This window comes from Emys orbicularis, chromosome 1 (assembly GCF_028017835.1).
Source record: "Emys orbicularis isolate rEmyOrb1 chromosome 1, rEmyOrb1.hap1, whole genome shotgun sequence".
Lineage (NCBI taxonomy): Eukaryota > Metazoa > Chordata > Testudines > Emydidae > Emys > Emys orbicularis.
This window is the reverse complement of record NC_088683.1, coordinates 164,700,467-164,713,838: the sequence shown is the minus strand read 5'-3', so window position 1 is coordinate 164,713,838 and position 13,372 is coordinate 164,700,467. Positions and strand designations below refer to the sequence as shown.

The window sequence follows — 13,372 nt, the reverse complement described above, 5'->3', positions numbered from 1 at the left end:
ATATTTGTACCCCATGTAGATATTTATAAACTGTAATTAAGTGACCCCTTAACCTTCTCGTTGTTACGCTAAATAGATAGACTCTGAGAACTCAATCACTCTACAGCATGTTTTCTAACCCTGTAGTCATTCTTGTGGCTCTTCTTTGAACCCTCTCCAATTTAATCAATACGGATAACAGAGGACAATATTTTTAAGGATTGGGCTTTTGGCTCCTGTGCTATAGAGAAGAGCCACCTAAATTCTCTCTCTATTTGCTTGGCTTGCAGTACATGCTAGTGATGGGTATACAAATACAGGCACATTTTCCTGCACGTAGAAGACATTGGCTTTGAAAGTAATTTTCTGCTTACCTGAGAAAGTATCTCTTGGTTTTGCTTTCTGAAAATCTGCTTCATACTCTCTATAGGCAATTTTCTTAAACACAGGCTCTGAATTGTCTAATCTGCAATAGGAAGTATTAAAAAAATAAATTAAATGTAAAGCTTCTTAGCTATGCAGTGTGGTCCAGTGGAGTGGGCACTAGAGTGGGCCTCTGGAGACCTGGCTTCTATTCCTGGCTCTGTCACTTGGGTAAATCATTTCATCTGTTTCCCCTCCCACCCTGTGTCCATTTAGAGTGTAAGCTCTTTGGACAGGGACTCTCTTATTACATCTTTATTCAGCACTTAGCACAATGGAGCCCCGATCGCAGCTGGGGCTTCTAGACACTATTGTAATACAGTTTAATAATGTAACAAACCACGTTTTGCTATGCTGTAGCTCCTTTCGGCTCTACTGTGAGGTTGGTATTAGTTTCCTCACTTCACAGTTGGGGAAATAGGAACCCAGAGAGCTGAAGTGACCTGCCCAAAGTCACACAGGATGCGTACTGCAGAGCTGGGAGCAGAATCTGGATCCCCCATCCCTGTGCTTCAGTTTCAAGATCACCTCCAATGATCTCAGCACAATCATTCAGCGTGGCAATTATCTGTAACTGCCGTGACTTTTAGGTAAAATAGAAAATGTGATTCGTTCCCCTTTGAAAGAGCAAACTGGCCTCTTATAAGGCAGCCCAGGGATCAAAGCCATTCAGGAAACTGCTTCTTGGGAAATGTGGCAACTGTCTTTACCTTTTGATTCATAAAAGTATATGAACAAATGGATCCCATGCTAGGTGCTGTAGAAGAAACCCAAGCAGGCAAAAGGAAGAGAGCACGTGGCGGTTGGACGATGGGTGCTTAGCTGAAATGAAGGTTGGAGGAGCAGAGCAGCTACATTTTGTGTCATGCATCCCTAGCTGATTGGTAGATTTCTTGGTAGCTACTAGAGTGGGGGTGCAGCAACAATTCCCCCTCAAAGTCTCCTATCTTCCTTTCAGGAAGGTAAGGCACAGGCTTGGTAGGGGGAAGCTGATGACAGCGCACAGACAGGGAGGCAGGACAGCTGGATGAAGGGGATGTCAGCCCATGGTGATGGCTCAGGATCCAGCCTCTGAGTTCAGAGCAGATCTGCTGCCCTGCAAGGCTGTGGATTACTCTAAATCACTCTCCCAGCAAGGAAAGAATAAGGCAGAAATGCCACAGGTTTCTACTCCATGGGGAGCAGAATTGGGCCCCCTGAGTTAACATGGATGACGTCAGCAAGAGAAGGCTCTGATCTATGGAGCTCACTGCGGAGCTTTTCCCTGCAACAGTTTGTCCTCATGAAGGTGATATGTGACCTCCTGTAATGATATTAGATGGAACATGCCTGACTGACCCTGGGACACAGGAAGAAAGAAGTTATTACAAAAGGAATGGAATCATTAGAAAAACCTGACCTTTTTTTCATGAAAATATTTAATTGAAATTTCAAAAATCTGAAACATTTCTGCCAGGATTAGCAATAACATACAGCCAGAAATAATCTTTGACCAGCATGTGTAAACAGAGCCAAACCTCTAGCCAGCTTGGTTTCTATACACAGAGATGAGTGGGAGACATATATGTAGCACAAAAGAAACCAAAGAGCAGCTTGGAAACGTCATTGACATGTGCATGCAAGCCCAAATGGTGTATGTTTGGAGGGCAGGGGGCACTGAAAAATTACACCTGGTGATATCATATACAGTACTGCCAGCCTCAAATGTTAAAAACCAGGAGATTTTGTTTAAAAAATATTTTTAAAAACAAAATGGAAGAGTAAATTTACGCCAAAATAGAGCAGTCACGTATTCAGACCTGAGTTCTTTTTAAGTGTTGTTATAGTCATGTTGGTCCCAGGATATGAGAGAGACAAGGTGGGTGAGAACATCTTTTATTGGACCAACTTCTTTCTGAGTTAACAGCCAATAAAAGAATATATTATCACTTTAGAGATCAATGAAATGCATTCAAAGAAGTTTTGGGCCCTCTTTCTAGATACATTTGAATAAAAAACATTCAGACTGCTCAAAGAATGTCAGACTTCCATTCCACCTAACTCCTCCACCTTTTCCCTCCTGGGTCCTTCCCTCCCCTCCCTATTCACATAGGTCTCCTATATTATTACTGTAACCTCCACCCTACTGTGTTATGCCTATATAGTACTGTCTGGTTTTGTACTGTCTGTTCTTGCAGCTTTGAAGAGTTGTAAAATTGCATAATTTGTTGGAGATCCCATGAAGCCTGCAGTATTCTGCAGCATATATGAGCTGTAAGTCATTTACCTTTTGGTACTTTTTATTTTCCAACTCGCCCGCCCACCCACCCACCCACAAAATTTGTCAATGCTGCCATGGGAACCTGAAAGTGAAACTGAGCGGAAAGCATGAACATGGTGAAACTGACTATTGTGTATTCATCACCTCAGCTGAAGAAATGTACTTAGTAAGCAACAATAAAGAAAGTAAACTAGATTATTCATTTACATTTTTAAAAATCTATGGTGTTTTTTGTAAGGACCTTTTCTTATTTAAAAATAGATGTAGAATTGCCAACTCTGGTGATTTTTGTTGTTGTTAGTTCTGCCACATTTGATGTTTTTTCTTAAAGCCCCAGCCACTTGAATCAAAAGTTTGCATGAGAATCTCAGCTTTTAAAACAAAAACACAAAACAGCACATTTCTAGTGGTTGCAGAGAAAACTTGAAAATGTGAAGAGAATGTGACCAAAAAGCAAATAAAAAGAACTCCAAATTTCCCCCCAAATGATGAGATTTTAAACAGATGATAATGTTGAGAGGTTTTTTTATTTGCCTTGTGGCCTTTGAGCTTTTCTACACAACTGTGGGGGCCAGAAACTTTTTTTAAATTGTTGAAATGAAAGCTGAGATTCTGAGGTTTTCACCTAGTCACAGGAGCTGAGGCTGTGAGAAAACACCAAATCTCACGTAAATCTCATGTAAAAATTCTCACTGTAGGACTGACCCCAGTGAGAGTTTTGGGAGTACAGAGGATGCGGGAGTGAGCCCAAGTTTGCCTTTGTCAAAATGGCATCAATAAAAACTGCTAAAAAAATTACATTGTGTGAATAAAACAGCTGATAGCATTGAACTGAATTAAGGGCTTCATCCAACTGGAGTCAATGCAAAGACTCTTAACTTCCATAAGCTGGATCAGTCCCTAAACCCAGCTGGGCACAAACTCCTCAGGAGCCTCAAGTCCCTTTCAGCCCAGGAGGGGGCTGGTTGCCTCCACATCTTCCCGCACTTACCTGGACTGTTCTTTGGACTGGGGTCTGTAGCTCCAGCTGGTAGTCTCTGCGGCTATGTAGTGCTCCCGAACCTGAGCTGCTCCCACCCGATGCCACGCCAAACCTGGCCACCACAAACCAAGCAGCATCAAGAAAAAGAGGCGCGTGCAGGAGAGCTCCATGGTGCAAGCTCCTGCTGATGCCACACTGGGAGACACATGAGGCAGTGGCTACTGCTTTTGCTACTGCTGGGGAAATGCTTTCATTGTGGTTAGTGATGCAAGAGGTGATGGTGGTGTTAGTGACACCCAGGTCATTGCTCTTCACCTCCTCCTGCTGCTGACAGGAATCAGAGGGGAGATAAACAGTTGTTCAGGCTGCCTTTCCCTTCCTTCGCCACATCTTCCCTGCTGCGTGTCAAGCACAAAGGACAAGCAGCCTCAACCACATAAGGCAGAGTTGGTTGGCTGGGTCGTTGCCTACTAGGGCAGTAGAGTATTAGGGGCAGCAATCCAAATAGGAACGGTTTATGTGGTTGACTTGCAGGGTGATGAAGCATAGGTGGAGTGCTGGCACTGGGGGCAGGGCTGGCTAGGGATGCCACATGCCTTGGATTTCAGGGATTATTCCAATTTTGAGGGGGAAAGATCCTACATCCTGCAAACCTGGCATGCTGGATGATACAGAGCAAGAAATAGTTCAGGGCCTGGGGACTGACAGGCTCCAGAGACTTCAAATCCAGTGCAGGTTAATAGAAACTGACAGCTGCTACCTCAGGGAAGCTCTGAGGTAGCCTGTGAGAATCCGGGAGCTCCTAGTCGACAAGCGTCCACATAATCAGATAATAGACATTAAACGCTCCCTTTATTAGCAGGCAATATGCCAAACCCAAAAGGAGCCAGGGAGACTTGACTCCTCTTTTGTCCAGAGAGAGAGAGAGAGACACCCCCCCCCCCCCACTAGCTCAGCTTTGAGTAGAGCTGGCTGAAATTTTTTGAACATTTTCTTTTTTTTTTTTTAAAGTCTCAAACAATTTTGTATGAAAATTTGTTGACATTGTTGAAATTTGACATCAACATTTTTTTTTTACATTGAAAACAAATCACAAATATTATCAAAATGGTTATTGACTTTTTTTGGTTTTCTCCCAATGTCAGGTTTTTTTGGTAAAAGAAAAACAGTTGATTTAGGTTTTTGATAAATGCAAAGTTCCAGTAATCTTTTTGACAGTGTCTTTGCTAAAAATTTAATCAACAAGAACAAACAACAAAAAATCACAAAAACAAAGAAAACTAGACTGAATTTAAAACACTTTGAACCAAAAACATGTTGGCAATTTTCCCAAATTAATTTTGGATGTAACCAACCAACAAACTCTAGCTCTGGGATACATTTACCGGCAGTGGTGAGCAGGAACCGGTTGCTAAATTTAGAAGCTCCTTTAGAACCAGTTGTCCTGCACGGGACAACCGGTTCTAAAAGGGCTTCTAAATTTAACAACCGGTAAGTTGAAGTGACCCAGGAGCGTAGCTGGGGGGGAGCAGGGGGAGTGGCCGCTCCCCGAGCACATTAACCAAAAGTGGCGCCTTGCCGACCCCGTGGGTGCTCCAGCTCTCCACCCCGCACCCCGGCCCCAGCTCACCTCCGCTCCGCCTCCTCCCCTGAACGCTCCACTCCGCCCCCGCTGCCCCTCTTCCCGCGAATCAGCTGTGCGTGCGGGAAGCCTGGGAGGGCAGAGAAGCAAGTGGCAGCGTCGCGCTCAGGTCCAGGGAGGCGGAGGCAGAGGCGGAGGGGAGGGGAGGTCAGCCCTTCCAGGCTTCCCGCACAAATAGCCGATTCGCAGGAAGGTGGGGAGGCTGAGAGCTCGGCCTGACCCGTGCTCCAGGTGCTGCACGGCGTCGTTGTGGCCCGGCTCCAGCCGAGCAGTGCGGCTATAGCACCGCCAGCCACCTCCAGGCAGCATGGTAAGGGGGCAGGGAGCAGGGGGGGGGAGGGGGGTTGGATAGAGGGCAGGGGAGATCGGGGGGTGGATAGGGTTTGGGGCGGTCAGAGGGTGGGGAACAGGGGGGTTGAATGGGGGCAAGTGGTCCCAGGGGGGCAGTCAAGAAGGGCGGGGGGTTGGATGGGGCGGTGGGAGGCAGTCAGGGGCAGGGGTTCCAGGGGCGGTCAGGGGACAGGGAGAAGGGGTGGTTGGATGGGGCAGGGGTTCCGGGGGGGCCATCAAGAATGAGAGGAGGGGTTGGATGGGGCAGCGGGGGGCAGTCAGGGGACAGGGAAGGGGGGGTGGATGGGGCAGGGGTCCCGGGGGGCAGGCCACGACCCCCTTGTGGGGGGAGGGAACCGGTTGTTCAGATTTTGGCAGTTCATCACTGTTTACAGGGCACTGGAGGGGAACTTGTCCATTCTTTACTGTTCTATTCTCGGGCTCTCCCAGATGCATAGATTTTAAAGCCAGAAGGCACCATTATCATTATCCAGTCTGACTGCCTACAAGACACAGGCCATAGGACTTGCCTGAATTAACTCCTGCTTCAAGTCTAATAGCTGTGGTTGAATGAGAGCACATCCTTTAGAAAAACATGCAATCCTGATTTAAAGATTTCTAATGACAGAGAATCCAACACATCTCTAGTAAGTTGTTCCTGTGCTTAATTACCTTCACTTAAAATGTGCATCTTGTTTTCAGTCTAAAAATATCTAGCTTCAACTTCTAGTCATTGGATTTTGTAATGCCTTTTTCTGGTAGATTAAAGCGCTGTCTATGTTCAGAAATTTCTTCTCCATGTAGGTACCTGTAGGATTTGTTATACCTTCGTCTGTTAGATTGAAGAGCACTCCATTATCAAATTTTTGTTCCCCATATAGGTTCTTCCAGGTTATTGACAAAAATGTTAAACAGAAGAATCGATCCCTGTGAGATTCCACCAGAGAAACACCCGCTGGATGATGATTCCTCACATTTACAATTTCATTTTGAGAGCTATCAGTGAGCTATGTTTTAATCCATTTAATGTGTGGCATGTTCATTTTGTATCATTCTAGTTTCCGAACAAATTAAAATACCATGTCAAGTGCCTTACAGAAGTCTAAGTATGTTACATTGACACTACTACTTTTAACTAAACGTCCAAAAAGATATCCAGTTAGAAAACAGATTTTGTCACCCTATAAACCCATGTTGCTTGTCATAAATTATATTATCCCTCATCAAGTCTTTAATCATCAAGTCCCATGTCAGCCGTTCTATTATTTTGCTCGAGATCCATGTCAGACTGACAGGCCTATAATTACTTGGTCATCCCATTTATGCTTTTTAAATACTGGCATAACATTAATTTTCTTCCCGTCTTCTGGAACTTCCCCAGTGTTCCAAGACTTATTCAAAATCAATAGTAGGGGGCCAGAGAGCTCCCCAGCCAGCTCTTAAGATTCTTGGATGAAAATTATCCAGACCTGCTGATTTAAAAATGTCTAACTTTAGTAGCTGTTGTTTAACATCTTCCTTAGTTACTGTTGGAATGGAAAGTATTTCATCACAATCATGATATGAAAATACCATCTTGCTTTCTTCCCCAAACATAGAACAGAACTATTTATCAAACACATCTGCCTTTTCTGTGTAGTTACTGACAATGCCTCTATTTCCTCAAGTAATGGACCAGTTATCATTGTAGGATTCCTTTTGTTCCTAATGTATTTAACAATTCCTATGGCAAGCAGAAATAAAGGACAGTAAGATTTCTTTGTGTCCTTTTGCTTCTTGTATTAAGTTTCTACCATTGCTAACTTGTGATTTATGTTAATTTCTATTAACTTCCCCTTTTTCCCATTTGTCATTATAACAAATGGGAAAAAGGGGAACTTGATTGCCATTAATATAATGTATATATAAAATTTTACAGCTGTTTTTACTTCTACTCTCAGAGTCAGGCTGCTTTCTAACCAGCGTAGTCTTGCACCTAAACAGTGGCAGATTTAGAGAGTTAGTGGAGCCCGGTGCGCAGCTTCATTTTTGGGGGCCCCCCCTCAGTAGCGGTGGCCGGGAGCCCTGGGGCAGCTGCCCCTTTTGCCCCCACCCTTCGGCGGCGGCCCTGGGTGTGGGGGGGTCCTGCAGCACCCCCACATTTTATGTGGGGCTCCGCTGCTGCCCCACGCCACTTATGTTAAAACATTGTTAGGAGCACAGAACTGCCTGGGCTCCTGGGGAGACAGGGAGGTGCCCGAGCCTGGCCATGGGGGCTACAGCGTGGCTGCGGCAGTTAAGACGGAATTGCAGCCACCTGCTTTTCAAGTGCCCAGCAGAGATCAGCGTGCAGAGGCAGCGGCGTGCTCAGGTGGCTGCTGATGGACCCGTGCTCTCCCCCCTTCAGGTGGGTGTTCAGCCCACGAAGGTCTCTGGCCACCCAGCGGGGCAGCAATGGAGCCTGCAGAGCCCCGGGTGTGGGGCAGCAGCTGGGACCCCGGAGGCAGCGCATGAACGGAGTCGCCACGGAGCTGGAGAAGGAGACAGGAGACAGCAAGATCTTCATAGCTGAGGACAGCTTCAGGCATCCTGGGGCCCTGCGCTGGCCGGCCCCTGAAGGCGTTGGTGGGGAGCACGGCTTCATCGACGGCCACCTGAGCCGCCTCCACGCGCTGATCTCTGCTCGCCTCCCCTGGCTGCTGGGTCCTTGCAAAGCAGGTGGTTGCGATCCCCCTTAGCCGCCGCGGCCATGCTGCAGCCCCAGTGGCCGGGCTCGGGCACCTCCCTGTCTCTCCAGGAACCCAGGCGATTCTGTGCTCCTAACAGTAGATTTTAACATCAGTGGCGCAGGGCGGCAGAGCCCGCAGAGCCTTGGGTGTGGGGCAGCAGCGCCCTGCCAAAAATGATGGGATACTGCAGCACCCCCGTACCCCTAGTCCCTGCGCCTATGTTTTGGGGCCCCGTTGTTGGGGCCCCCGTGCCACGGCACTTTATGTTTCAGGGTAAATCCACTCCTGTAAGCAAATAGCAATTTTTAGTTATGTGATCAATTCCTCTCTATTGGTTAAGATGAAGTCTAATATAATGTTGGATGCTACACTTTTTGAGTTAGGAAACTGTCATATTTTTTAGACATTTAGGGGAACACGAGACCTCCAGTGTGTGTCACTCAAGCTGAAGTCCCTCATGAGCACACACAGCTTTTTTCCCTTCACATTATAGATAGGTGGTCATCCTGTTCTCTAATGTGATTTGATGGTCTGTAGCAGACACCAGTTAATACCCCCATCTTGAGCTTTGTTGGTTAGACCATCGATCCATAAACATTCAAGATAATTTGCTTCCAAACTGTCACTGACTCTCTCCCCCTCTTTGCCCACTTAAACCTTCCTAAATAAGTTATAACCACTGATTTTAATATTCCAATGGTGTGACTCACCCCACCAGGTTTAATTAACACTAACCAGATCCAATTTTTTTCTCATAAATGAAGCAATTCCAATTTTTCTTGTTTATTACTCAGGCTCCTAGCATTGGTGTATAAGCAATTACAGAATTTCTTCTCTTCACGTCCCTTGATTACTCCTCCCCCCCTCCCCCCAACATCCCAATTTTGTTCTGAGTGCTCATACCTTTCCTGTTTGTTATTAGTTTAAATCCCCTAACTTCTGTAGCCAGCCTGTCTCTGAGGAGATTGGGTCCAATTCTACTGAAATGGAGGCCATCCAAATTGTACAGCCCCCTCCTTACATAGAAGGTAGACCAATTTTCCACAAACTAAAACCCTCCACTAATTTACCTAGCCAACAGCTCACTTCCAATGTCTTCAGTCTTCCTTTGCTCCTGGGACAGGAATGACTTCAGAGAAGATCACTTGGACATTCCTCTCCTTCAGCATGCTTCCGAGTTCCCCGAAGTCCTCTATAAGCTGTGAGGTATCATGTGAAGTGGTGGTGTTAGTGCAGATATGCAGCATGACCAGTGGATTCTTATCCTTGGCCACCAACTTCAGAAACCTAATCTGATGGTATCTAGTTTGCAAATTCAGATTAGGCCTGAATAAAGACTGGGAGTGGTTAGGTCATTACAAAACCTAAACTTAATTTCCCCAATACTAATTTCTCCCTACTGTTACTCACACCTTCTTGTCAACTGTCTGTAATGAGCCTCTCTCTTACCACTTCAAACGTTATTTTTCCTCCCTCGGTATCCTGCTGTTAATTGATTTATCTTGTTAGACTGACCTAACACTTGGTAAAGCACCCCCATCCTTTCATTTTCACCCTGTATTTTTCTAGCCCACGAAAGCTTCATAGAATCATAGAAGGGACCTCAGGAGGTCATCTAGTCCAATCCCTGCTCAAAGCAGGACCAATCCCCAACTAAATCCTCAAATCCCTAAATGGCCCCCCTCAAGGATTGAGCTTACAACCCTCGGTTTAGCAGGCCAATGTTCAAACCACTAAACTATCCCTCCCCCGCTTGTTAATCTCTAAGGTGCCACAAGGACTCCTTGGGTTTTTTTTGCTGATACAGACTAACATGGCTACCACTGAAACCTGTAAAATTAGAGTAGAAGACAAATTCTGCGCCCTAAAAAGTTTATATTCTAAATAAGCTAAGGGAAAACGTAGGAGAACAGTTCAGGAAAGGGATATCCATGTTTGTGCCACACCTGAAGAGATTCCTGTAATAAATTATAACAATCCTCCATTGCACCACCAAATTAGGTAAGCAAGTCTGGAAGAGAAAGAACTGTAGAATAGTTATTAAACTGCCTTAAGACAAAAAGAATTGAGAAAAAAAATAAAAACAATTTAAAACATGTGTCCAGCAAACATTTCCCGAGGGAGACTTTTTTGGGCAAATAAAGGAGTTAATTATTTAGCTGCAGCAAATACCAGATTTTGAACATAGGTATGAGAGAGAGAGACTGACTTACCAGGCCCAATGGATGCATTTCAAAACTGGGAGTGGTGAAACAATCAGATGGGTATAACCATTTCTACAGAAAGGCATTAAAAACAAGAGAGGTCTGCAGGTTCTTTTACTAGAAAGGGGTTTGAGTGTGGTTTACCTATTTGATAACCATGTGCCCAGTGGGTAGAGCACTGCCATGGAACTTAATCAATGTGGGTGCTAGTCCTTGCTCTGCTAGGTGACCGTAGGAAAGTCACATCTACTCTTGGTGCCTCGGTTTCCCCATCTATAAAATTAGGAGGATGAACCTGACCTCCTTTGGAAAGTGATTTGAGATCTACTGATGACAAACCTGCACCTAGAATCATAGGGTTAGAAGGGACCGCAAGGATCCTCTAGTCTAACCCCCTGCCAAGATGCAGGATTTGCGTCTAAACCATCAAGACAGATGGCGATCCAGCCTCCTTTTGAAAACCTCCAGTGAAAAAGCTTCCATGACCTCCTGAGGCAGTCTGTTCCATCGTCCTACTGTTCTTCCAGTTAGGAAGTTTCTCCTGAGATTTAATCTAAATCTGCTGTGCTGTGGTTTGAATCCATTGCCTCTTGTCCTGCTCCCTGTGGCAAAAGAGAACTTCTCCATCTTTTTTATGGCAGCCTTTCAAGTATCTGAAGACCACTATCATGTCCACCCTTAATCGCCTTTTTTCCAAACTAAACCTTTTGCAGTCATTTACATTGGTGCAAAGCGTGAACAAATTAGAATAGTAGCATTTCACACTCACTTGGCCCTGGTGTAAAAGGGTCCACAAAGTACAGTGCAGTGTAGAATTAGGCCCCAAAGCATTTATGTGCTCAAAATCTGTATAATTCATATAATATAAGAAGTCATAGAAATCCACCACCGTGCTGTTCTGAGAGAGTAGCCAATGCCCTCACACTCACATGGCAGGCCAGTTGATAAGCAGACTCAACTAGATGTGGTCTCAATCTCTGATGGAAAAGGTAGTAGTCATGAAGGGTAAGAAAAACCAAAATAGTACAGCAGTCAACATCCACACTGTCAAAATCATCCAAGGGAAGAGACACACCTAAAGCAGCTTGCAATTAAGGTAATGTGTATTATCTGACATACACCCTTTTGTAAATTGTGGGCTGATTATCAAAAAATACGCTCTAGTTTTGCAACTTCGTTTCTGACATACATACCAAGTACAATGTTTTGTGACCAAACTAACTTTTGGTCTTCTCATTCAATTTCACAAGCTGAGCCCAAGGGACTTGTATTCCTAGATAAAAAATTTGTGTGTTGAATTTTACTTACATAATTACTGGCAGATAGAACATGTATGGGTACAGCAGGGAATGACTGCCTTAGTATGCTATTGGTCTAATGAGACATTTATAAGATAGATCTTTTCCTGTATGACTGAGAGCAAGGTTTTCTAGTTTCTACAGTCATCGATTAGATTAAGTTGCTTGCTGTGGACCAATAGACATTTAAAAAAAAAAAGTTTCATCCCAAGGCAGTATTATAAGGTCAAAGTTAAGAACCCCCACCTAAAAAAAAAGTTACAAGAATATTTGTAATACACCTCTACCCCGATATAACACGACCTGATATAACACGAATTCGGATATAACGCGGTAAAGCAGTGCTCGGGGGGGTGGGGGCGGGAGAGACAGGGCTGCGCACTTCGGCGGATCAAAGCAAGTTCAATATAACGCGGTTTGACCTATAACGTGGTAAGATTTTTTGGCTCCTGAGGACAGCATTATATAGGGATAGAAGTGTAGTGAAGTTACTGATATACTCTTACCTGTGGCTAATGAAGGTGTGTGTGTGTGTGTGTGTGTGTGTGTGTGTGTGTGTGTGTGTGTGTGTGTGTGTGTGTGTGTGTGTGTGTGTGTGTGTGTGTGTGTGTTTTTCCCCTTTACGTTTTTGAAATGTTTGACATACATTAAAAGCTAATGTGCCACCCAGTGTAGGAGCTCTCTATGGTTTTAAGCATTCCAGCTTCTGCAAGGCAGCTTTCCTACTTCATTCCTGAATTCCTAGGGTGAAATGCTGACTCTGCTGAAGTCAGGGACAACTCCAATTGACTTCAATGTAGTCAGGATTTCACCACTGGTCTCCCTCAGTTTTAGCTCTCTGTGGAGCATTTGCAGAACTTAGTAGATGGGCAAGACACCAGAGGCCCAATGCAGATGCTATACAATCCACAGCAGCACCTATGGAATTTAAAACACATGCAGGGAGGCAAAACTGACATGAGAATAGGAATCAAGACATTTTATAAAGCAGGAGGCAGATGACTTAGGAAAGACAGGTATAGTCATAGGAGCTTCAAGATGAACCATAGACAAAGGGAGCTCCTATACTTGGCTCCTCCATAGCCTCTCTGAGATGGAGGCAGGAGGGAAGGGCTGGAGCCTATAGGAGTTCCAGAGATCAGATTCTCATAGGGACATGGAAAGCTACCATTGAAATGCCTGTGTTAGGATTGGCTGATGGCAGTAGCTCAATTTCCTCTCTCTTCCATACATGTATCCTAATGGACGTCTTTTACAAAGAGCAATAAAATAATTGTGTTGATGGAAGTCATTGACTAACTTCAGCATCACTGTTTCTCAACTTTTCTGCTGGCATCAAACTACATGTTCCTCTTGTATACTTGTGAAAATTCTGTTGCCTGGCTCTTGCTGGTGGCTGATTCTGCCACTTACATACAGGCCCAGAAGAATGGGATCATTGTCAGCCTCTAGTGTACTTGGGGAAGGTGCAGGTGAAGATTTTGCTGCCACCTAACTCCCCATTGCAGGCTGCTGAAGATTATACCATCATCTTCCCTGCAGAGGA

General features: G+C 44.9%; 1 protein-coding gene across 1 annotated transcript in view; it reads right to left on the bottom strand.

Moving 5' to 3' along the window:
- The window catches only part of LOC135878063 (coagulation factor V-like), a 56,089-nt gene extending 52,275 nt beyond the window's left edge, over positions 1-3,814 (bottom strand). Inside the window, exons 1-2 of the mRNA XM_065403629.1 lie at positions 3,654-3,814; positions 354-445 (exon numbers count right to left, since the gene is read on the bottom strand). Coding sequence (XP_065259701.1) covers positions 354-445; positions 3,654-3,814 — 253 coding nt within the window. The remainder of the gene's footprint in view (positions 1-353; positions 446-3,653) is intronic.
- Positions 3,815-13,372: the final 9,558 nt, after the last annotated feature.